This window comes from Ornithorhynchus anatinus, chromosome 2 (assembly GCF_004115215.2).
Source record: "Ornithorhynchus anatinus isolate Pmale09 chromosome 2, mOrnAna1.pri.v4, whole genome shotgun sequence".
Taxonomy (NCBI): Eukaryota; Metazoa; Chordata; class Mammalia; order Monotremata; family Ornithorhynchidae; genus Ornithorhynchus; species Ornithorhynchus anatinus.
In genome coordinates, this window is record NC_041729.1 from 162472580 (window position 1) to 162499170 (window position 26591).

General features: G+C 44.1%; 1 protein-coding gene across 2 annotated transcripts in view; it reads right to left on the reverse strand.

Annotated features, from left to right (window-relative positions):
* Positions 1–1682: 1682 nt before the first annotated feature.
* SSPN (sarcospan) overlaps positions 1683–26591 on the reverse strand; it is a 40440-nt gene continuing 15531 nt past the window's right edge. For both annotated transcript variants that reach the window (XM_029057626.2, XM_029057625.2), the window contains exons 2-3: positions 13361–13447; positions 1683–2414 (exon numbers count right to left, since the gene is read on the reverse strand). In XM_029057626.2, coding sequence (XP_028913459.1) covers positions 2016–2414; positions 13361–13447 — 486 coding nt within the window. In that variant the 3' untranslated portion in view covers positions 1683–2015. The remainder of the gene's footprint in view (positions 2415–13360; positions 13448–26591) is intronic.

Consider the following 26591-nt stretch of genomic DNA (forward strand, 5'->3'; position numbering starts at 1 on the left):
ATCGTATCATTCCAAAATGAATAATTTTGATAATGATAATGACCAAACTTTGCCAGTGGTCTGAATATTGAAGTTAATGGCAAAAAGAGTATACATAAAATATGGTATTCTGAAGAAATTATTATTGTTTCTTTTTTCCCTGAAAAATCCTGAATCTGAATGTTTTTGGTCAGTGGGAGCATTTCTAAAAAATGCTAAACTGAATAAATTATCATTTTTGTCCTTCCTGAAAAATACTTGATAATCTTGAGAAATGCTTTTTAATCAATCAATCAATCTTATTTATTGAATGCTTACTTTGTGCAGAGCACTATACTAAGCGCTTGGGAGAGTACAAAAAACAGACTTAGACAGAAACAGGCCTCTTGGTTTATCGCTTTTTTAAAAATCTGAGTCAATAATCAGTTCTCTTGATCTTGTAAGAGTTAACTTTCAACAGAAATGCTTCATAGATCTCTTCCTTGTGTATAATTCCTACCAATAATAACGGTGTTGTGAAAGCACGCCCAAGGATAACCAGACAGACCTCTAAGCATAATAATATGAATAACATGGTACTATGAATTTTAATGCTTCATGCTAGTATGAGACACACTGAATAACTGTGAAAGGCCATGTCAGTAAAAATCCTACAATCAACGCTCAATAATTCAAAGACTTATTCAGTTTGTGGATTCTCTAGAAGTCTTACTTCTTCTGGATAACCCTCTTTGGAATATGCCCCTTTTTGGATCCTTTTGGATCCTCCCTTTTCCCCAGTGCTTGTTAGAATTTTCTGCTGAAGGTGGACAGTGGAGCAGAAAGAAAATGAAAGCTCACCTCACTGACTATTATGTTCCCTGGACAACAATTGTCAGGAAAAGTTAAAAAAGCAATAGCTAAAGTGAAACTTGTGGATTATCTGGGGGATTCAAGTACCCAAGCTACTGACTGGTCCCCCGTTTTCACGGATAATTTGGACTTGCCTGCTTCGGCAAAATCATCTGCTTTTCTGTATAAAGGAGCAGCAAGGCCTAGTGTAAGGAATATGGGTCTGGAAGTCAGAGCCCTTGGGTTCTAATCTCGACTTGGCCCTATGCCTGCTTTGTGACCTTGGGCAAGTCACTTCACTTATTATTATTATTGTGGTATTTACTACGTGCTTATTATGAAGCAGCGTGGCTCAGTGGAAAGAGCACGGGCTTTGGAGTCAGGGCTCATGAGTTCGAATCCCAGCTCTGCCACTTGTCGGCTGTGTGACTGTGGGCAAGTCACTTAACTTCTCTGTGCCTCAGTTCCCTCATCTGTAAAATGGGGATTAAGACTGTGAGCCCCACGTGGGACAACCTGATTCCCCTATGTCTACCCCAGCACTTAGAACAGTGCTCGGCACATAGTAAGCGCTTAACAAATACCAACATTATTATTATTATGTGCCAGGCACTGTTCTAAGTGCTGAGGTAGATACAAGGTAGTCAGGTTGGACAAAGTCCCTGTCCCACGTGGGGCTCACAGTCTTCATCCCCATTTTACAGATGAAGGAACTAAAGCAGAGAGAAGTTGAATGACTTGCCCCAGGTCACAGAGCAGAGTAGTGGCAGATCTGCAACTAGAACCAAGAACCTTCGGACCCTCAGGCCCGTGCTCTATCCACTAGACCAACCAAATTCTCTGTGCCTCAGTTACCTCATCTGTAAAATGGGGATTCAATACCAGTTCTCCTTCCTACTTAGATGTGAGCCCCATGTGGGACGGGGACTATGTCTGACCCGATTATCTAGCGTTTTCCCCAGCGCTCCGGACAGTGCTTGACACATAGTAAGCGCTTAACAAATACCTCAATTTGTTATTATTATCAATGTTATTATTAATAATGAAAATAATAATAAGTTTCTTTGATCGTGTCCTTACAATTTCAGGGAGAAATTGTCATCTATAGGAACCTGAAGAATTGCTCTGAGTTAGGTTAAAAAAGATAAGAATGCTCATTAAAATCCCATGTCAAATCCGTAAAAAATGGTTATAGACCCAAGCGCTCACGGCAGGCTCCTGCTTCCCCCACTAGACTCCACTTTTTGCCGCTTGACTTGCGAAGCGGTTAAGGAACACAGCCGAACCCCCACATAAAAGGCCTGGTATCTGTGTTTCCACATCACGAAACACACCAGCAGGGACACAAAGGCACAGACCAAGTAAAGGACCATCTGAACCAGGAGGTACGTTTTGAAAGTGCCTGTGACGCTGGTACAATCCGCCACGTCCTGATAGACGAAGGTTCTGCTGAGCGGCTCGTCGGAAGCGTGCAGTTGGCACCTGCAGACGTCCAGGACGCTTTCGCAGGCGAACTGCGTGATCTGGGAATAGCGGTGGGCGGCGAAAGCCACCGCCAGGATGCAGATGATCATGCTGAAGGCACTCAACAGGAAGTAGATCAGCTGAGAGGGTGAGAGAGGAAAAACGTTCTGGTTACAGTGCACGGGGCAGGGAGAGGTGGTCTCTGGGAGAAAGTGTGGTATAGTGGCTAGAGCATTCATTCATTCATTCATTCAATAGTATATATTGAGCTCTTACTATGTGCAGAGCACTGTACTAAGCGCTTGGAATGTACAAATCGGTAACAGAGACAGTCCCTGCCCTTTGACGGGCTTACAGTCTGATCGGGGGAGACAGAAAGACAAGAACAATGGAAATAAATAGAATCAAGGGGAAGAACATCTCATTAAAGCAATAGCAAATAAATAGAATCAAGGTGATGTACATCTCATTAACAAAATAAATAGGGTAATGAAGATATATACAGTTGAGTGGGTGAGTACAGTGCTGAGGGGATGGGAAGGGAGCGGGGGAGGAGCAGAGGGAAAGGGGGGAGAAGAGTGTTTAGCTGCGGAGAGGTGAAGGGTGGGTAGAAGGAGCATAGGCCTGGGAGGCAGAAGGTGGTGGATTCTAATCCCAGTTCACCACGTGTCTACTCTATGGCCGTGGGCAAATCACTTCACTTCTCTGGGCCTCAGTTACCTTGTCTGTAAAATGGGGATGGAGACTGTGACCCCTAAGTGGGGCCAGGATTGTGACCAACCCAATTGTCTTGTATCCACCCCAGTGCTTAGTACAGTGACTGGCACTAAGTGCTTAACAAATATCACAAATATTATTATTACTATTATTATTAATAAAACCACAAAACAACAACCATTGGGGTTGCTCAAACACTTAGCTGAGTGCTTTGCCCTGTGAAGGTGCTCAAGAAAGATCTAAAATTGTTCTAGTGTCTAGATTCTAAGATTGTAATGGTCAGAGAATGTGTCTGTTCAGTGTTGTATCGTACTCTCCCAAGTGCTTAATACAGTGCTTCGCACAGAGTGGCCTAGTGGATAGAGCATGGGCCTGGAAGTTAGAAGGACCTGGGTTCTAATTCCAGCTCCACCACTTGTCTACTCTATGACCTTGGGAAAGTCATTCAACTTCTCTGTGCCTCAGTTCCCTCATCTGTAAAATGGGGATGAAGACTGTGAGCCCCACGAGGGACAGGGACTGTGTCCAACCTGATTCACTTGTATCTACCCCAGCACTTAGAAAGTTGCTTGACACATAGTAAGTGCTTAACAAATACAATTATTATTAGTAGTAGTAGTAAGCTCTCAATAAATACAATTGACTGATTGATGGAAGATAATGCTGCGGGTGGAGATCCATCCTGTGTGTGTGTGTGTTTGAGTGTGTGTGTGAGAGAGAAAGAGAGGGAGAGAGAGAGAGAGTGGCTGAAATGATGAATGGGTAACTACCATCCCAGCTCTGCCACTTGTCTGCTGTGTAACCTTGGTTCATTCATTCATTCATTCATTCAATAGTATTTATTGAGCGCTTACTATGTGCAGAGCACTGTACTAAGCGCTTGGGATGAACAAGTTGGCAACAGATAGAGACAGTCCCTGCCGTTTGACGGGCTTACAGTCTAATCGGGGGAGATGGACAGACAAGAACAATGGCAATAAATAGAGTCAAGGGGAAGAACATCTCGTAAAAACAATGGCAACTAAATAGAATTGAGGCGATGAACAATTCATTAACAAAATAAATAGGGCAATTGAAATATATACAGTTGAAATATATACAGTGACTTGGTTAAGTCACTTCATTTCTCCGGGCCTCAGTTCCCTCATCTGTAAAGTGGGGATTAAGACTGTGAGCCTCATGTGGGACAACCTGACTACCTTGTTTCTACCCCAGTGCTTAGAACAGTTCTTGGCACATAGTAAGCACTTAACAAATACTATAATTATTATTACCAATCTCTTGCTTGACTAATGCCTAGCAGTCAGTCAGTCATTTATATTTAATGAGTGCCTACTATGTGAAGAGCACTGTACTGAGCGCTTGGGAGAGTACAATAGCACAATATAACAAACACACTCCCTATCCACTAAGAGCTTAGAGTCTAGAATCTAGTTGGCTTAGTGGAAAGAGCACGGGCTTAGGAGTCAGAGGTCGTGGGTTCTAATCCTGACTCTGCCACCTGTCAGCTGTGTGACTCTGGGAAAGTCACTTAACTTCTTGGTGCCTCAGTTACCTCATCTGTAAAATGGGGATGAAGATTGTGAGCCCCAAGTGGGACAACCTGATTACCCTGTATCTACCCCAGCGCTTAGAACAGTGCTCGGCACATAGTAAACGCTTAACAAATACCAACATTATTATTAGTCTACAGTCTATCAGTGGGTAGGGAATGTGCCTATCAGCTTTGTTCATTGAATCGTATTTATTGAGCGCTTACTGTATGCAAAGCACTGTACTTGGGAAAGTACAAACAGAACAACAAACAGAAACATTTCTGCCCTAACAAGCTCACAGTCTAGAGGGGGAGACCGTTCTGTTGCATTGAACCCTCCCAAGCACTTAGTATTCATTCATTTATTCAATAGTATTTATTGAGCGCTTACTATGTGCAGAGCACTGTACTAAGCGCTTGGAAGGTACAAATCGGTAACAGATAGAGACAGTCCCTGCCCTTTGACGGGCTTACAGTCTAATCGAGGGAGACGCCGGACAAGAACAATGGCAGTAAACAGAATCAAGGGGAAGAACATCTCATTAAAGCAATAGCAAATAAATAGAATCAGGGTGATGTACATCTTATTAACAAAATAAATAGGGTGATGAACATATATACAGTTGAGAGGACAAGTACAGTGCTGAGGGGAGGGGCCGGGATAAGGGGAGGAACAGAGGGAAAGGGGGGAGAAAAGGGTTTAGCTGTGGAGAGGTGAAGGGGGGTAGAGGGAGCAGAGGGAAAAGGGGAGCTCAGTCTGGGAAGGCCTCTTCGAGGAGGTGAGCTTTAAAGGTGTGCTTTTAGTACAGCACCTTACACTGTGCCAAATGCTTAGTACAGTGCTCTGCACACAGTAAGCGCTCAATAAATAATACTGGTTGACTGAAAATACCACTAATTAAAGGCCTTTTTCCGTATAAGGTCTGATTCTATTTTGAGCCTGCCCCTTGGTATCTTGAACTTGTGCGGCCTGTGTCCAAGGAGACCAACCCCTCCAGATCACTGCCCACCAGTCTGAACGGCTCACGGATAATCTGACTGCCTTTCTGACAATCTGACTCTCCGCCACATAGACTAACTCCCTGATGGTCTGTCTGACTGCCTGACTCACTGCCTGACTCATCGCCTGACTCACTTACTGACCTCCTGGCTGCTTGACTGACTCCCTCAGAGGTTTCTTGACTGTCTGACTGCCAGACTACCTTCCTGACTACCAGCCTGGCAGGCTTCCTGACTGTCCATCTGACTGACTTCCGGACTGACAGATTCCATTTCATTCATTCATTCATTCAATCGAATTTATTGAGGGCTTTCTGTGCACAGAGCACTGCACTAAGCATTTGGGAGGCACAATATAACAATAAACAGATACATTCCCTGCCCACAGTGAGCTTACAGTCTAGAGAGGGAGACAGACATTAATCTAAATCAATAAACTACAGATATGTAGATAAGTGCTGTGGGGATGGGAGAGGGGATGAATAAAGGGAGCAGGTGAGAGTGATGCAGAAGGGAGTGGGAGAAAAGGAAAGGGGGGCTTAGTCTGGAAAGGCCTCTTGGCCTTCAAATAAGGCTTTGAAGTGCGAGGAAGAGTCATTGTCTGGAGGATTTAAGGAGGGACAGCAATCCAGACCAAAGGCAGAATGTAGGTGAGGGGTCGGCGGCAAGACAGACGAGATGGAGGCACAGTGAGAAGGTTGCCATTAGGGAAGCAAAGTGTCTGCCTGACTGATGGACTCTGACTGACTGTCTGCCTGACTGACTGACTGAAAGACTTCCTGCCTAATAGATTCCTTGAGTGATTCAATGACTGACAGACTGCTTGTCTGACTGATTGACAGATTCCCCGGCTGACTCACTGACAGACTTCCTGCCTGTCTGGTTGACATATTCCCAGAGTGACTCGCTGACTGACAGACTTCCTATCTGACTGACAGACTGATTGACAGATTGACACCCTTACCTTAGTTTTTAAGGTAAACTCCTTCAGGCCTTGAGTGGATCTAAAAGTACAGTGAACAGCATCAAAATCGGAACCCAAGAGATAAGAATCAGTTGGGAAACGCCTCCCTCTCTGTTCCAGATACAAGGAGGAAGATAATAATAATAATAATAATGATGTTGGTATTTGTTAAGTGCTTACTATGTGCCGAGCACTGCTTTAAGCGCTGGGGTAGATACAGGGTAATCAGGTTGTCCCACGTGGGGCTCACAGTCTTAATCCCCATTTTACAGTTGAGGGAACTGAGGCACAGAGAAGTTAAATGACTTGTCCATAGTCACACAGCTGACAAGTGACAGAGCCGGGATTCGAACCCCCGACCTCTGGCTCCCAAGCCCGTGCTCTTTCCACCGAGATGATATATCTTCACTTTGAGGACATCTGTCCATAATGCTATCCTTTTTCAGTCAATCAACCTGTCACATGTATTAGATGCTTACTGTGCTAAGCCCTGAACTGAACCCCTGTACACTCATTCAGACCCAGTTCACGCCCAAAGGGGCGGGGGTGGGGGCCACTATATGAAGATGGAAGAGGAGGCCATCAAAATTCATCAGAACAAGGGGAACAAATGTTAAAATTCAAAAATCCAAAAGTTTCAACAGCAAAAACAAACCCGTTTCTCTGCTTATGAGCAAAATAATCCACTTTGTTCTCAATCGATCGATGTTATTTATTGAGCGTTTACTAATATGGCGAGGTTGCTAGAGTACAGGCCTGGGAGTCAGAAGGGCATGGGTTCTAATCCCAGCTCTGCCATTTGTCTGCTGTGTGACCTTGGGCACATTTCACTTCCCTGGGTCTCAGTTACATTATCTGTAAATTGGGGAATGAGACTACGAACCTATGTGGGACAGGGACTGTGTCTAACTGGATTTGCTTCTATCCAACCCAGCGCTTAGCCTGACACGTTGTGAGCGCTTAACAAATTCCATAATTATGATTATTACTACTATCATTATTGTGGTCAGGGAATGTGTCTATCAACTCTCTTATATTGTATTCTCTCAAGCGCTTAGTGCAGTATTCATTACACAGTAAGTGCTCAATAAATATGATTAATTGATTGATTATGTGCAGGATACTGTACTGAGTGCTTGGGAGGGTTTAATACAATAGAGTTGGTGGACAAATTCATTCAATAGTATTTATTGAGCGCTTATATTCTTGACTACAGGGAGCTTAGAGACAGACATTAAAATAACATGCAGAGAGAGGAAATAGGAGAATATAAGGATATGTACATAAGTGATGTGGGGCTAGGATGGCAATGAATATCAAAGTGCTAAGGGGGATACAATTAATCACATTTACTGATGAGAAGCAGCATGGCCTAGTGGATAGAGCATGGGCTTGGGAGTCAGTGACACCTGGATTCTAATCCCTGCTTCATCACGTCAGCTGTATGAACTTGGGCAAATCACTAAACTTCTCTGTGCCTCAGTTACCACATCTGGAAAATGGGATTAAAACTGTGAGTCCCATGCGGGACAGAGATGCTTGTAACCACCCCAGCATTTAGGACGGTGACTGGCACATAGTAAGTGCATAACAAATTCAATCATTTCATTCAATTGTATTTATTCATTCATTCCATAGTATTTCTTGAGCGCTTACTATGTGCAGAGCACTGTACTAAGTGCTTGGAATGTACAAATCGGCAACAGATACAGTCCCTCCCCTTTGATGGGCTTACAGTCTAATTTAATAATAATGTTGGTATTTGTTGAGCGCTTACTATGTGCAGAGCACTGTTCTAAGTGCTGGGGTAAATACAGGGTAATCAGGTTGTCCCATGTGAGGCTCACAGTTAATCCCTATTTTACAGATGAGGTAACTGAGGCACAGAGAAGTTAAGTGACTTGCCCACAGTCACACAGCTGACAAGTGGCAGAGCCAGGAGTCGAACTCATGACCTCTGACTCCGAAGCCCAGGCTCTTTTCCACTGAGCCACGCTGCTTCCCAATTTATTGAGCGCTTACTGTGCTTACTGTGTGCAGAACACTGTACTAAGTGCATGGGAAAGTACAATATAATAATAAACAGACACATTCCCTGTCTTCAACGAGATTACAGTCTGGAGGTGGGGAGGCAGACATTAATATAAAGACATGACATATATGTGCATAAGTGGTGTGGGGCTGGGAGGGGGGAAGAACAAAGGGAGCAAGTCAGGGTGATGCAGAAAGGAGTGGGAGAAGAGGTAAGGGAGGCTTACTCAGGGAAGAACCTCTTGGAGGAGATGTACCTTCAATAAGGTTTTCAAAGGTGTGGCGGGGGAAGAAATTGTCTGCTGGATTTGAGGAGGGAGGGTATTCTAGGCCAGAGCAAGAACATGAGCGAGGGATCGGTGGTGAGATGGGAGAGATCGAGATACAGCGAGAAGGTTGGCATTAGGGGAGAGAAGTGTGCGGGCTGGGTTGTAGTAGGTGAGAAGTGAGGTGAGGTAGGAGGGAGCGAGGTGATTGACTGCTTTAAAGCCAGAAGTTTTTGTTTGTGGTGGAGGTGAATGGGCAAGCACTGGAGTTCTTTGAGGAGTGGGGTGACATGTCCCAAACGTTTTTGTAGAAAAATGATAATAATAATAATGTTGGTATTTGTTAAGCGCTTACTATGTGCAGAGCACTCTTCTAAGCGCTGGGGTAGACACGGGGAATCAGGCTGCCCCACGTGAGGCTCACAGTCTTCATCCCCATTTTACAGATGAGGGAACTGAGGCACAGAAAAGTGAAGTGACTTGCCCACAGTTACACAGCTGACAAGGGGCAGAGTTGGGATACGAACCCATGACCTGTGACTCCCAAGCCAGGGCTCTTTCCACTGAGCCACGCTGCTTCTCTAAGCAGATCTGGGCAGCAGAGTGAAGTATGGACTGGAGTGTGGAGATTCAGGAGGCTGATGCAGTAATCTAGGCGGGATAGGATGAGTGATTGTATTAAGGTGGTAGCAGTTTGCATGGAGAGGAAAAGGCAGAGTTTAGCAATGTCGTGAAGGTGGGACCGACAGGATTTAGTGATGGATTGAATATGTGGGTTGAATAACAGAGAGGAGTCAAGGACAACGCCAAGGTTACATGCTTATGAGACAGTGATGGGAAAGTCAAGGGGAGGACAGGGTTTTGGTGGAAAGCTAAGGAGTTCTGTTTTGGATGTGTTAAGCTTGAGGTGATGGATGGACATCAAAGTAGACATGTCTTGAAGACAAGAGGAAATACAAGACTGCAGAGAGGGAGAGAGATCAAGGTTGGAGATGGAAATTTGGGAATCATTTGCATAGAAGTGATCACTGAAGCCATGGGAGCGAATTGAGTTCTCCAAGGGAGTGGATATAGGTGGAGAATAGAAGGGGACCCAGAACTGATCCTTGAGGGACCCTCACAGTTAGGGGGTGGGAGGGATAGGAGGAGCCCACAAAGGAGACACAAGAATGATCGGCCAGAGAGCTGGGAGGAGAACCAGGAGAGGACAGAGTCAGTGAAGCCTAAGGTGGATAACGTTTCCAGGAGAAGGGGGTGGTCTACAGTGTCAAAGCCAGCTGAGAGGTCGAGGAGGATGAGGATGGAGTAGAGGCCATAGTAGATGCCACAATTATTATTATTATTATACATTTCCAATTCCATAGGTGATGCAGTGTGGATGGTGAATGGATATTTGGGGTTGGTCAGAGAAGGCATTTTGGAGATATGATTTTAATAAGGATTTGCATATGAGGACAGTGGTGTTTTTTGTGGAGTGGAGAGAAATGGACTGAATTTTTTTTCTGACTCCTGGCCCACGTCTTGCCTCTCTGGCCTGAAACACCCTCCCTCCTCAGATCCGACAAACAATTCCTCTCCCCCTGCTTCAGAGCTTTATTGAAGGCACAGCTCTTCCAAGAGGCCTTCCCAAACTAAGCCCCCCTTCTCTCTTCTCCCTCTCCCTTCTGTGTCACCTTGATTTGCTCCCTTTATTCATCCCCCCTCCCAGCCCCACAGCATTTATGTACATATCTGCCATTCATTTATTTGTATTGATGTCTGTCTCCCCCTTCTAGATTGTAAGCTCACTGTGGGCAGGGAATGTGTCTATTTGTTGTTGAACTGTACTCTGTTAAGCACCAGTACGGTGCTCTGCACACAGTAAGTGTTCAATAAATACAATTGAATGAATGAATGAATGAATAAATGAAAAATGTTTGGGACAATAAAGTGAACTGTGGAATAGAGTGGCAAGACACAGAAGGCAAAGAGGTCAGTGAGGAGGTTGATGCAGTAATCAAGGCGAGATAGGATAAGTGCTTGGATCAGCCAAGGAGCAGTTTGAGTGGAGGGTTCTTCATAATAACTGTGGTATTTGTAAATTGCTTACTATGTGCCAGACACTGTACTAAGCAGGGGGGCAGATACTAGCGCAAGTTCCACTAGGGGCTCCCAGTCTTAATTGCCATTTCACAGAAGACGTACCTGAGGTACAAAGAAGACAAGTGACTCGCCAAGGTCACACAGCAGACAAGTATTGGAGCTGGGATTAGAACTCAAAGCCCCAGACTCCCAGACGTAGGCTCTTCCCATGGAGCCACGCTGCTTCTTCTGCGCAGGGATCATGTTGGCCAACTTTGTTAGAATGTATTCTCCCAAGCGCTTAGTACAGTACTCTGCACTTTCTAAGCATTCAATAAATACAATTAATTGTTTGTTTGAGTGAGAAGAAAGGATGGATTCTAACGATGTTGTCAAAGCAGAATTCGATCCGTCCATCGATGGAATGTTTTAAGTGCTTACTATATGCACAGCACTGTACTCTGTAAGCACTTGGGAGAATACAATATAACAGAATGAGCAGACATGTTCCCTGCCCATAATGAGCTTATAGTCTAGAGGAAGGATTTGGTGACAAGCTGAATATGAAATCAATCAATCAATCAATGCTATTTATCGAATGTTAAGTGTACTGACATGAGTCCTGCCCTCAGTGTACAGTATATTCGGGGAGACAGATAGAAATAAGTTCCCAACAGGAATTTGCCTGTGCTTTTTAAATGCATTTTTAAAAAAAGTTGATTGGAATAAATCAGTTGGCTTGTCCTGCAATGCTGTGACTTTTATCTTTCTTGGCTTTCACTTCATCTGGCAGCATCAATCTTTTTCTGCTCAAATCTCTAATTTTAAATTAAGTGGCTTGTTTTACCCTACACAGCATGAATAAACTACCACCATCATAAAGGTTTCCAATGACCTTAATTAAGGATCCTGGCAAACACGACTAGATAAAATCCAAAACTCTAGGCTTATTTGCCTAGCATCTGTCAGGGACATCAATCTTTCTATTGATGCAGAGAAGCAGCGTGGCCTAAGGAAAAGAGCCCGGGCCTGGGATTCAGAGAACCTGGTTATCATCCCGGCTCTGTTACTTATCTGGTGTGTGACCCTGTGGGCAAACCACTTTACTTTTCTGTGCCTCGGTTTCCCCAATTACAAAATATCTGTTCTCCCGACTACTTTGTGAGTCCCACGTGGGACCTGCTGGTCTTGTACAGTGCTTGGCACATTGTAAGTGCTTAACAAGAACCACGATTATCATTATTATTTTTCACCCATCAGTAGTGGGGAAATTTAAGACATCATACTGGAGCTAATGGAGAATGGCGGCTGTCTGCTGATAACCTCCTGATTCAACTTGATTTCAATAGTCCTTCTAGACTGTGAGTCCACTGTGGCAGGGATTGTCTCTATTTGTTGCTGAATTGTACTTGCCAAGTGCTGAGTACAGTGCTCTGCACCCAGTAAGCACTCAATAAATATGATTGAATGAATGAATGTATATGGGTGTCCCTGGAAGCTAAAGTTTCTATCAGATTGAATTAATCCTTTACCATGGCTCTGAAAAGAGGGGACTTTTGTGGGTGGGGTAACAGTTGAAAATGTAATTCCCTTCCAGCTGACTAGTCAATCAATCAATCAATCATTAGTATTTATTGACTGCTTACTGTGTGCAGTATTAAGAGCTTGGGGGAGTACAATAAGCTTGGGAGAAAACAATACAGCACAATTGATAATAATAATAATCGTGGTATTTGTTAAGCACTTACTATGTGCCAGGCACTGTTCTAAGTGCTGGGGTAGATACAAGATAGTCGGGTTGGACACTTTCCCTGTCCCACAAGGGGCTCACAGTCTCAATCCCCATTTTAATGATGAGGTCACCGAGGCACAGAGAAGTCAAGTGACTTGCCCAAGATCACAAGGCAGATGAGTGGCAGAGCCGGGATTAGAACCTATGACTTTCTGATTCTCAGGCCCATGCCCAAAGCCACCACTGAACTTTGTTCCCACATTATAGGTCTTGACAAATGAAGGATTGCATCCATTTCACGTGAAGCATTCCCACTCGGATCACAATTCCGGCTAAGACGCTCATGACTTTCAGTATCCATTTGAAGGAGGAAACGAGGAAAATGTGAGCCTCACATGACCACACCAGACCCCCTGGATCCCTAATATCCATGAACCCATGAAAAAAGGAAATGAATACTGGTTTTGTCCATTCTGAAACTGGCTTTCCAGAGAACTTATGGTGGCCAATGGCCATTCGCCCCTTGAGAGGAAGGGTCTAATATGTTTCTGTGCTGATATTTGTACTTTCCCAAGCACTCAGTACAGTGCTCTGCACATAGTAAGTGCTTACTAAATACTACTGAATGAATAAATAAATGATATTTTTTGGCTCATTCATCCAGAAATGAAATTTCAGGTAAAATCAAACCTCCTTCTTCTTAGTAAGCAGTCTCATAACTTTGGACTTGCGTTTCTTCTGGTGCAAAACACTGAAGAGGAAAAATATGGATTGTGACTTACTTTCATAGTGAACTGAATGCATGTCTTCTCGTCCACTTGGTATGAGATGCAAAGCATGCAAAAGCCCAGGATGGAAACCACGCACATCTGCAAGGAAAGACAAAGCATCAGTGTATCGGTCAATTGAAAAAAATGCCTCTAGTTACATCGATTCGGATGGCTTTAATAATAATTCATTCATTCATTCAATTCATTCAATAGTATTTATTGAGCGCTTACTATGTGCAGAGCACTGTACTAAGCGCTTGGGATGAACAAGTCGGCAACAGATAGAGACAGTCCCTGCTGTTTGACGGGCTTACAGTCTAATCGGGGGAGACGGACAGACGAGAACAATGGCAATAAACAGCGTCAAGGGGAAGAACATCTCGTAAAAACCGATGGCAACTAAATAGAATCAAGGCGATGTACAATTCATTAACAAAATAAATAGGGTAACGAAAATATATACAGTTGAGCGGACGAGAACAGTGCTGTGGGGATGGGAAGGGAGAGGTGGAGGAGCAGAGGGAAAAGGGGAAAATGAGGCTTTAGCTGCGGAGAGGTAAAGGGGGGATGGCAGAGGGAGTAGAGGGGGAAGAGGAGCTCAGTCTGGGAACGCCTCTTGGAGGAGGTGATTTTTAAGTAGGGTTTTGAAGAGGGAAAGAGAATCAGTTTGGCGGAGGTGAGGAGGGAGGGCGTTCCAGGACCGCGGGAGGACGTGACCCGGGGGTCGACGGCGGGATAGGCGAGACCGAGGGACGGTGAGGAGGTGGGCGGCGGAGGAGCGGAGCGTGCGGGGTGGGCAGTAGAAAGAGAGAAGGGAGGAGAGGTAGGATAATAGGAGAGGAGTATAATAATAATAATGTTGGTATTTGTTAAGCGCTTACTATGTGCCGAGCACTGTTCTAAGTGCTGGGGTAGACACAGGGGAATCAGGTTGTCCCACATGGGGCTCACAGTACGGCTTTCACCAGCCATGCCTCATTATTAATGAATAATGCCTAAATTAATGATTCATTCATTCATTCATTCATGCAATCGTGTTTATTGAGCGCTTACTATGTGCAGAGCACTGTACTAAGCACTTGAAAAGTACAATTCAGCAATAGAGACAATAATAATAATAATAGTATTTGTTACACGCTTACTATGTGCCAAGCACTGTTCTAAGCACTGGGGGAGATAGAAGGTAATCAGGTTGTCCCACATGGGGCTCACAGTATTAATACCCATTTTACAGATGAGGTAACTGAGTCATAGAGAATTTAAGTGCCTTGCCCAAAGTCACACAGCTGACAAGTGGCGGAGCCGGGATTAGAACTCACGACCTCTGACTCCCAAGCCCATTCTCTTTCCGCTTCTGCCCACAATGGGCTTACAGTCTAGAAGGTGGGAGACAGACATCAAAACAAGTAAACAAGCATCAACAGCATCAATATAAATAAATAAAATTATAGATATAAACAGGTAGCAATGTTCCTACCTAGTGGAAGGGACTTAGACCAGGGAGTCAGAGGACTTGAGTTCTAATTCTGGCTCCGCCACTTGTCTGCCGGGTGACCTTGGGAGAGTCACTTCACTTGTCTGTGACTCAGTTTCCTCATCAGTAAAATGGGGATTCAATACCCACTCTTCCTTCTCCTTAAATTGTGAGGCCAATTAGGAACAGGGATTGTGTCTGGCCTGTGATCCTGTATCTTGCTTGGCTGACAGTATGCATTTAACAAAATGCCACGATTATTATCATTATTATTTTCTTCATCATTATTATTCCTGAATTCCTCTATACTAGCCTATTTTAAAATAATCTCTACTGCTGGTGAGATACTTCCCATGAGTGTGGTGTAACAGAAAATAATGATGATATGGTAAACATTTACTCTGTGTCAAGCACTGTTCTAAGTGCTGGGATAGATACAAGCTAATGAGGTTGGACACAGTCTCTGTTCCCCATGAATTGGAAAAGACTCGACACCACTTGATAATAATAATTTGTTAAGCACTTAGTCTGTGTCAAGCACTGTTCTAAGCACTGGGGTATACACAAGCTAATCAGGTTGGACATAGGCCCTGTCCCCCATAGGGCTCACAGTCTTAATCTCCATTTTACAGATGAGATCGCTGAAGCACAGAGAAGTGAAGTGACTTGCCCTAGGTGAGCCGGGATTAGAACCCAGGACCTTTGGACTCCCAGGCCTGAGCTCTTTCCATTAGGCTTCTCTGAGATTTGAGGACCTGCCCTCTGGATGAATGAACAGAATGGGATCACCAATAATCCATTTTCCACTGCCAGAAAAGTTGACATGTTAAATTGTCAGTTTTCACTGCTGGGCAGCAGCATCACCCAAGTGCATTAAAAAAAAAAAGGTATTTGTTAAGTGCTTACTATGTGCCAGGCCTTGCTCTAAGCGCTGGGGTAGATACAAGCTAATCAGATTGGAGAAAGTCCATGCCCCAAATGGGGTTCACAGTATTAATCCACATTTTACAAATGAGGTAACTGAGGCACAGAGAAGTTAAGTGAACTTGTGAATAAGTGAACTTGTAAACTCATAATGAGGGCAGAGAATGTGTCTACCAACCTGCCCAAGTGCTTAGAATAGTGCTCCCCACATAATAAGTGCTCAATAAATAATACTGATTGACTGATTGAATCTGCCATAGCACTTACATACACACTTTAGCGGCCCATAACTTAGTTCATGCATATTTCCTCTTGACTTCTGCATGGTGTAGTGGATAGAGTTCGGGCCTGGGAGTCAGAAAGTCACGGGTTCTAATCCCGGCTCTGCCAATTGTCTACTATGTGACCTTGGGCAAGTCATTTCACTTCTCTGGGCCTCAGTTACCTCATCTATAAAATAGGGATTGAGACTATGAGCCCTGGGGGGACAACGACTGCGTCCAACCCAATTTGCTGGTATCCACGCCAGCAATTAGTACAGTGCATGGCACAAAGTAAATGCTTAACAAATACCATGATTATTATTATTATAATGTGTGTAATTTACTTTATTGTCTGCCTCTCCCTCTAAACTGCAAGCTCTTTGAGGGCAGAGATCATGTCTTGGCTTAGTGGAAAGAGTATGGGCTTGGGAGTCAGAGGTCGTGAGTTCCAATCCCAGCTTCCCTACTTTTCAGCTATGTGACTTTGGGTAAGTCACTTAACTTCTCTGTCCCTCAGTTACCTCATCAGTAAAATGAGGATTAAGACTGTGAGCCCCATGTGGGACAACCTTGTTACCTTGTATCTACCCCAGTGCTTAGAACAATGCTTGGCATATAATAAGCACTTAACAAATACCATCATTATTATTATTATTACCAACTCCATTGCATTGTACACTCCCAAACGCTTAGTCCAGTGGTCTTCACAGAGTAAGCACTCCATAAACTGAGTGACCACTCCAATAGCCCCTCTAAGCATATATATAGCTTATGCCGCTCAAACCATCCATCAATCATGTTTATTGAGTGCTTACTCTGTGCAGAGCACTGTACTAAGTACTTGGGAGAGAACAATACAGCAGAATTAGCAGATACATTCTCTGCCTGTTTTTTTTTTATGGTATTTCTTAAGCACTTACAATGTGCCAGGCACTGAACTAAGCCCTGGGGTGGGTACAAGCTAATCGGTTTGGACACAGTCCCTGCCTGTCCAAAAAGGGGCTCACAGTCTGAATCCCCATTCGACAGATGAAGGAACTGAGGCACAGAAAAGTGAAGTGACTTACTCAAGGTCCCACAGCAGACAAGCGGTAGAGTTAGGATTGGAAGCCAGGTCCTTCTGACTCCCAGGCCCTGGGCTCTATCTACTTGGTCATGCTACTTCGCATTTCTAGGGGACATTTCCCTTTCTGCTTCATACCCCACTGGTGTCTCTGAAAGTACGGGTTTCTCTCGGGTTGGAATCCAGATGCCAAGTGTTTTCTGTATCCCAGGATGTTTCCAGGGTAACTACATCATTAGTCCTGGCGACTTGCTTTAACAGCAGTGGATAACATTTCCTGCCAAGAGGAATGGCATTACAAAGGGAGAGAGTGGCATGGGTTAGAGAGGTCCAGATACCACGCGAAGCGCTCAGAGATGTATATATATCTATTATTCTATTTATTCATATTGATGCTACTGGTGTCTGTTTACTTGTTTTGATGCCTGCCTCCCCTCTTCTAGACCATGAGCCCGTTGTGGGCAGGGATTGCCTCTGTTTGTGAATCATACTTTCCAAGCATTTAGTACAGTGCTCTGCACACAGTAAGTGCTTGATGAATCCGATTGACTGAATGAATCTCCCTGGCGGATGACTGACAGATGCCTAAGGTAATGGTTCTCAAGTTCTGTGAAAAGCCGGTCAGCTAAAGTGAGGGCTAAAGCGACGTGTCACTTCTAAGTCTCGGTTGGAAGTCTGCCCAAGGATGAAGTGATCATGGATGTCCAGGGAAGAGGCCAGTGGTTGTTGGATGGGCAGTGTGAGAGACAGAAGAGGAAGACGAGGAGGAGGAAGGATAATGGGACAGAGCAGCGTGGTAAAGAAACAGCATGGCCTAGTGGATAGAGCATGGGCCTGGGAATCAGAAAAATGATAAAAATAATTACTACTAATAATTGCATTATAACATTGTATACAATAATAACAAATAATAATAATAAATAAACAAATAATTGTATTTGTTTAGTGCCTACTATGTGCCAGGCACTGCACTACACTCTGGGGGGCAATCCACGGAAATCGAGTTGGACACAGCCCCTGTCCCAAACTGGTCTCACAGTCTTAATCCTCATTTTACAGAAGATGTAGCAGAGGCCCAAGGAATGAAGTGAAGTGGCTTGCCCAGGGTCCCACCGCAGACAAGTGGCAGAGCTGGGATTAGAACTCATAATCTCCCAGGCCCATAGTGCTATCCACTAGGCCATGTTGTTCTTCCCTGGACCTCCTGCTAGCTCACACTCCCTAACCCCAACCCTGATTGCCGCTCAGGGTCCCAGACCCAAAGAGAACTGGAATTTGACCCAAAGAGACTGGAATTTCATTCACTCATTCAATCGTATTTATTGAGCGCTTACTTTGTGCAGAGCACTGTACTAAGTGTTTAGAATGTACAATTCGGCAACAGAGATCCCTGCCCAATAACGGGCTCACAAGTTTAAAAGGGGGAGACAGACAGCAAAGCAAAACAGAACAAAACAAAACAAGTAGTTTCACAGGCCTCCCCTGATTCTGAGGGAAGAGAAGTCACCAGTTCAAAATTCCCGCAAGAACCAAACTCCTCTCCTCTGAACTTTGGTTACTCATTCTTAATCTCTTTTGTGGGCTCAAAGCTATTTATTTATTTATTTTTACCGTATTGTTAAGCGCTTACTATGTGCCAAGCACTGTACTAAGCACTGGAGTAGATATTGGATGATCAGGATGGACACCGTCCATATTCTACATGGGGCTCACAGTCTTTATCCCCATTTTACAAATGAGGGAACTGAGGCCCAGAGAAGTGAAGTGATTTGTCCAAGATCACACAGGAGACAAGTGGTGGAGCTGGAATTAGTAGCCAGGTCCTTCTGACTCCCAGGCCCCTGTTCTATCCCCTAGGCCATGCTGCTTCTCTACCTTCACTTTCGGGTGGCCTTCTATTCTCCATCTATGCCCACTACCTTGGAGAACTCATTCACTCCCACAGCTTCAACTATCAACTTTACATAGATGATTTCCAAATTTACTTCTGTAGCCCTGAACTCTCTCCTTCTCTGCAGACTCATATTTCCTCCTGTCTTTGGCACATCTCTATCTGGATGTTCTGTCGATACCACAAACTTTTTTTATGGTATTCCTTAAGTGCTTAGTACGTGCCAGGCACTGTACTAAGCACTGGAAACACAAACTGTCCAAAACAGAACTCCTCACCATCCCATCCAAACTCTGACCAAACCCCTTTTTTTCCATCACTGTACACAGTACCACTAAACTTCCTGCCTCTCAAGACCTTAGCCTTGGTATGATACAAGACTCATCTCTCTTATTCAACCTGCGCTGTTACCAAATCCCTTCAATTCTACCTTCACAACATCTTCAGAATTCGCCTATTCCTCTCCTTCCAAACTCCTACCATGCTGATCCAGGCGCTTATCCTATCCTGCCTTTATTACAACATCAGCCTCCTTGCTGACCTCCCTGCCTCTTGTCTCTTCCCACTCCAGTGCATACTTCACTCTGTTGCCTGGATCATTTTCCTAAAAAACATTCAGTCCTTGTTTCCACATTCCTCAAGAACCTCCAGTGGTTGCCCATCCACCTCTGCTTCAAACGGAAACCCCCTTACCATCGGCTTTACAGCAGTCAATCAGCTTACCTTGTCCCAACTCAGCTGAGTGATTTCCTACTATAACCCACTGGTATATTACACTCCTGTAACACCAACCGACTCACCATACCTCGATCTCATCTACCACACTACCGACCCCATGCCCACATCCTCCCTCTTGTTTGAAGCTCCTTCCCCGCTCCACATTATGACAGGCAATTGCTCTCCCCCCTGCCCCTTCAAAACCTAATGAAAATCTCATCTTCATTTTTCAGCACTTACTACATGTCATGTACTGTATGAAGCACTGGGGAAGATACATGATAATCAGATTGGACACAGTCCATGTCCCACATGGGTCTTCCAAATCTTATCCCCATTTTACAGATGAGGTAACCGAGGCACGGAGAAGTGAAGAGACTTGCCCAAGGTCACACAGCAGACAAATGGAGGAGCCAGGGTTAAAACCCAGGTCATACCTACTAGGCCACGCTAAAGTGTTCCCTAAGGCCTCCCTTGTCTCCCCTACTCCCTTTCCCTTCTGTGCCAACCAAGTACTTGGATTTTGTACATTTTAAGCACTTGATAATCACCCCACCCTCAGACTCAAAGTATTTATATACATATCCAATCGACCAATGACATTTACTGAGTGCTTACTCTGTGAAGAGCACTGAACTAAATGCTTCAATATAACAGGAGAAACAGCGTGACTTAGCTGAAAGACCACGGTCTTGGGAGTCAGAGGATGTGGGTCCTAATCCTGGCTCCGCCACTGGTCATGTGTGTAACTTTGGACAAGTCACTTAACTTCTCTGTGCCTCAGTTACCTCATCGGTAAAAAGGGGATTAAAGACTATGAGTCCCATGTGGGACAACCTAATTACCTTGTTTCTACCTCAGTGCTTAGAACAGTGCTTGGAACATAGTAAGCTCTTAACAAATACTTATTATCATTATTATATATGGCATATATAATACACATAACAATATAATAAAGTTGGTAGACATAATCCCTGCTCACCAGGAGTTTACAGTCTAAAGGGGAAGACAGACATTAAAAGAGATGAAGCGTGGTCTAGTGGAGAGAGCCCAGGCCTGGGAATCAGAGGCCCTGGGTTCTAATCCTAGCTCTGCCACCTGTCTGCTGTGTGGCCTTGGGCAAGTCACATCACTTCTCTGGCCCTCACCTACCTGATCTGTAAAACGGAGATTATGATTGTGAGCCCTCTGTGGTACAGGGACCGTATTCAACCTGATTACCTTATAACTACCCCAATGTTCAGTACAGTGTCTGGCACATAGGATGCACTTAATGAATATCACTAAAAACTAATAACGAAATTACAGAGAGGGGAAATAGGAGAGTATAGGGATATGTACATAAATATTGCATGCTGGGGTGAATATCAAAGTGCTTAAGGGTGCCTGGTCAAATGCATAGCCAGAGGGGAGGGGAGGGCAGAGAGGCAAAAATGAAGACATAGTCAGGGAAGGGCCTCTAGCAGGAGACTGGATTTTAGGAGAGTTATATTTTTCCAGCCTCAAGGAGCTCGGTTCACTCTGATGGTACTTGACTCACCTTAGGGAATAACTTAGTTATTTGCTGCAAACAGTTGCTTTTATTATTACCAAAGTTTGCCGAGAGTAGTGAATTGGAAATAGGATCAAGGTTGGAAATGGGATAAAAGACCATTTCCTGGATAAAGGACCATTTCCTCCATATGCTTTTCTATTGAAACGTGGGACTTTAAAGAAACACCTGCTTCATGGAGAAATTCTAAGTCATCTGCCTTTTCCTAGTGCTTTTTTGAACTGCCTGGGAAAATCGTTGCCAAGAGTTGATGGAGTTCTCGGTGGTAGCGGGGGCCACTTAGAGAAGAATATTTCTTAGGGAAGCAGCATGGAGTAGTGGATAGAGCCAGGGCCTGGGAGTCAGAAGGTCATGGGTTCTAATCCCTGCTCTGCCACTTGTCTGCTGAGTAACGTTGGGCAAGTCACTTCACTTCTCTGGGCCTCAGTGACCTCATCTGTAAAATGGGGATCGAGAGTGTGAGTCCCAAGCTGGTCAGGGACTGTGCCCAACCCTATTTGCTTGTATTCACCCAGTTCTTAGTATAGTCCCTGGCACATAGTAAGAGCTTAACAAGTAACTATTATTATTATTATTTTCACAAAGTATCTGTGGGGTGGGAGGTGCAGGGGGGCTTCTTTGCAGGCGTCCTAAAGCTGAGCCCTCACAGAATCATAGTGGAAGCTCACCTCCTCCAGGAGGCCTTCCCAGACTAAGCCTCCCTTTTTTCTGCTCCCCCTCTTATCCCCACTGCCCCAACTCCCTCCCTCTGCTCTGCCCCCTCACTGCCCCACAGCATTTGTGCATATATGTACATATTTAAAATTATAATTCTATTTGTTTATGTGTATATATCTATAATTCTATTTATTTATAACAATGCTACTGATACCTGTTTACTTGTTTTGCTGTCTGTTTCCCCCCTTCTAGTCTGTGAGCCCACTGTGGACAGGGATTGTCTCTATTTGTTGCTAAATGGTACTTCCCAAGTTCTTATCTCTATCTCTATCTATAAAGATACAATTTCTTCAGCTGTAAAATGGGGATTCAATGTTTTTTATGGCATTTATTAAGCGCTTAGTATGTGCCAGGCATTGTATTAAGCACTGGGGCAGAAATATCTATATAGAGACAGATATATAAATAAATATAATAATAATAATAATAATGTTGGTATTTGTTAAGCGCTTACTATGTGCCGAGCACTGTTCTAAGCGCTGGGGTAGACATAGGGGAATCAGGTTGTCCCACGTGGGGCTCACAGTCTTAATCCCCATTTTACAGATGAGGGAACTGAGGCACAGAGAAGTTAAGTGACTTGCCCACAGTCACACAGCCAAGTGGCAGAGCTGGGATTCGAACTCATGAGCCCTCACTCCAAAGCCCATGCTCTTTCCACTTAGCCACGCTGCTTCTCGTGCTTCTGCTTCACGTGCTTCACGCTGCTTCTTCTTCTATATATATGAGAAGCAGCATGGCTCCGTGGAAAGAGCATGGGCTCATGAGTTCGAATCCCAGCTCCGCCACTTGTCGGCTGTGTGACTGTGGGCAAGTCACTTAACTTCTCTGAGCCTCAGTTCCCTCATCTGTAAAATGGGGATTAAGACTGTGAGCCCCAGGTGGGACAACCTGATTCCCCTATGTCTACCCCAGCGCTTAGAACAGTGCTCGGCACATAGTAAGCGCTTAACAAATACCAACATATATATAAATATATATATATATAGATATATAAGTATACTTATCTCTATCTCCATTTATAGATATAGATATTTATATCTAAAAATAGGCAGATATCTATATAGAAATAGTGTTATATATTTAAATTACACATATAATCTTTAAAAATATATTATAAATTACTATAGATGTAGATACAGTTACAGATATATATGTCCTTTGTTCTTGAACAAGATGCCACTGACAGGGAATTGACTGTATGTCCTACGTTGATGTTTTTAATTATACATAACCTCATATTATTATTAATGCCAAAATAATGATAATAATGATAATAATAATATGGGGGGGTGATTGAAAATATCATTGCAGGACCACAGTCCTGGCCACATTTTTGGACCTATAAAGGCCATCAAATCTCATATTTGCAGTGCTTGGTGCTGATTTACCTTCTGCCTCCTTGTCTCTTCTTTCTTGTGGAGCTTTTTTCCCCAAACCAAAAGGCTTTTGCCTGCAGTGTCGACATTACAACCCAGAACCTCTGATTCTCAGGCCTTTGCTCTATCTATTAGACCACCTGCTTCTCCAAACTGCCAAAATAGGTCCTGCTTGCCAAGCATCACTTGTTCACTTCTAAATGAGACCACCAAAAATCAGTGTCTCGGTTGTATATGAGATCAGTTTCCTTTCTTTTCCTTTAGTTCCAAATGGCCACACAGTTCACCCCAGTGAAGAAAGTCACTGAATGCCACCTCTTCTGATTCTCTAGAAGGCTAATGAAATTTGCCATATGGCAATTAGAGTTCTACACCTTACTTCTGCCCAGGACTCTACCAAGTTCTGTCAGGTTTCAGGAGACTCAGGAGGGTGGTAATATGAGACTTGATAAATTGTCATATTAACTGATTAAAGAATTGCATTCAAAAAATGGGACTGGAGAAGCATTGTGGCCTTGTGGAAAGACATGGGTTTGAGAGTCAGAAGACCTGGGTTCATTCATTCAATCATTCAACCAAGCATATTTATTGAGTGCTTGTTGGGTGCTGAGCACTTTACTAAGTGCTTGGGAGAGTACCCTACAACAATAAACAGACACATTCCCTGCCCACAACAAGCTTACAGTTTACACTAACCCCAGCTCTCCTTTTTGTCTGCTGTGGGGCCTTGTGCAAATCTCTTAACTTCTCTGGGTCTCAGTTACATCATCTGTAAAATGGGGACTTAATATTTTTTATGGCATTTATTAAGTGCTTAGTATGTGCCAGGCATCGGACTAAGCACTGGGGGCAGATAGACGCTAACTAGGTTTGACATAGTCCATGTCCCACACTGGGCTCACAGTCTAAATCCCCATTGTACTAAATCCCCATTGTACACATGACGTAACTGAAGCACTGAGAAATGACTTTCATTCATTCAATAGTATTTATTGAGCGCTTACTATGTGCAGAGCACTGTACTAAGCGCTTGGGATGAACAAGTCGGCAACAGATAGAGACAGTCCCTGCCGTTTGACGGGCTTACAGTCTAATCGGGGGAGACGGACAGACTTGATTTGCCCAAGGTCGCACAGCTGGCAAGTGGCAGAGTCGGAACTAGAACCCAGGTCCTTCCGACCCCCAGGGCTGTGCTCTTTCCACTAGGCCATGCTGCTTCCCATTTCAATTCCTCTTCTCCCTCCTACTTTGACTGTTAGCCCCACATAGGGCAGGGACTGTGTCTAATGCGACTAACGTATCTACCCTAGTGCTTAGTACTGTGTTTTGCCCATAGTAATTTCTTAAAAACACTACTATCAATAATGGTATTTGTTAAGCGCTTACTATGTGCCAGGCACTCAATGAAGCCCTGGGATGAATACAAGCAAATCGGGTCGGACACATTATAAAAGGATAACACTTAAAGAATAGTGATATAATTAATACTCATAATGGTAAAATAATTAAGCATTTAAATAAAGTGTATAGGGAAGCAGCGTGGCCTAGCATGGGCCTGGGAGTCAGAGGTCCAGGGTTCTAAGCCCAGCTTCGCCACTTGTCTGCTGTGTGACCTTGGGCAAGTCATTTTAACTTCTCTGTGCCTCAGTTCCCTTGTCTGCAAAATAGGGAGTCAATACAGCGTGGCTCCGTAGAAAAAGCCTGGACTTGGGAGTCAGAGGTCATGGGTTCGAATTCTGACTCTGTCACTTGTCGGCTGTGTGACTGTGGGCAAGTCACTTAACTTCTCTGTGCCTCAGTTACCTCATCTGTAAAATGGGGATTAACTGTGAACCTCACTTGGGATGACCTGATTACCCTGTATCTACCCCAACACTTAGAACAGTGCTCTGCACATAGTAAGCACTTAACAAATACCAACATTACTACTGTTTTTATTACCTGTGCTCCTTCCGACTTGGACCTGGAGCCCCATGTGGGACTTGATTACCTTGTGTCTATCTCAGCATTTTGTACAGTGCTGGGCATGGAGTAAGCACTTAACTAATACTATTATTATTATTTAAGCACTTCCTAACAATTATTAATTTTTAATGTGTTTAATAATTTAAAATAATAACAATCAGTCAGGGGTATTTACTGAAGCCTAACTAAGTGTACAGCTCAGAACAACTTACTTTACTGTTACCTTGCAACACTACAGCCCTGCTAAAGCCCAAGGGACTTGAAGAGATTTTATCTAGTAAATCTGATGATGTGATCGGTGCCTTGATGAACAGTGTGGCTTAGTGGAAAGAGCTTAGGTTGGGAGTCAGAGATCGTGGGTTCTAATCCCGGCTCCGCCATTTGTCAGCAGTGTGACTTTGGGCAAGTCACTTCACTTCTCTGGGCCTCAGTTACTCCATCTGCAAAATGTGGATGAAGACTGTGAGCCCCACATGGGACAACCTGATTATCTTGTATCTACCCCAGCACTTAGAACAGAGCTTGGCACATAGAAAGCGCTTTACGAGTACCATCATTATTGCCACTTGTCTGCTGATTAACCTTGAGTAAGTCACTTAACTTCTCTAGGTCTCATTTACCTCATGCAGGATATGGACTGTGTCCAACCTGATTAGCTTGTATCTACCCTCATCATTATAATTATTACTATTGCTATTAACTCCTACTCCCTCTACTTAGACTGTGAGCCCCATGTGGGACAGAGACTGTGTCCAACCTGAATATCGTTATCTACCCCAACGCTAAGTAAAGTGCTTGGCACTCCCTTCTGCGTCACCGACTTGCTCCCTTTATTCACCCCACTTTCATCCTCACAGCTTACGTACATCTGCATACAGTAAGCACTCAATCAATAGGACTAAATGAACGAATTAATGAATATCTGTAATTTTATTTATTTCTATTAATGTCTGTCTCCCCCCCCAGACTGTAAGCTTACCGTGGGCAGGGAATGTGTCTGCTACATTGTTATACTGTACTCTCCCAAGCACTTAGAACAGTGTTCTGCACACAGTAGGTATAAGTTAGTCGCATTATACACAGTCCCTGCCCTATGTGGGGCTAACAGTCAAAGTAGGAGGGAGAAGAGGAATTGAAATGGGAAGCAGCATGGCCTAGTGGAAAGAGCACAGCCCTGGGGGTCGGAAGGACCTGGGTTCTAGTTCCGACTCTGCCACTTGCCAGCTGTGCGACCTTGGGCAAATCAAGTCATTTCTCAGTGCTTCAGTTACCTCGTGTGTATAGTGGGGATTTAGACT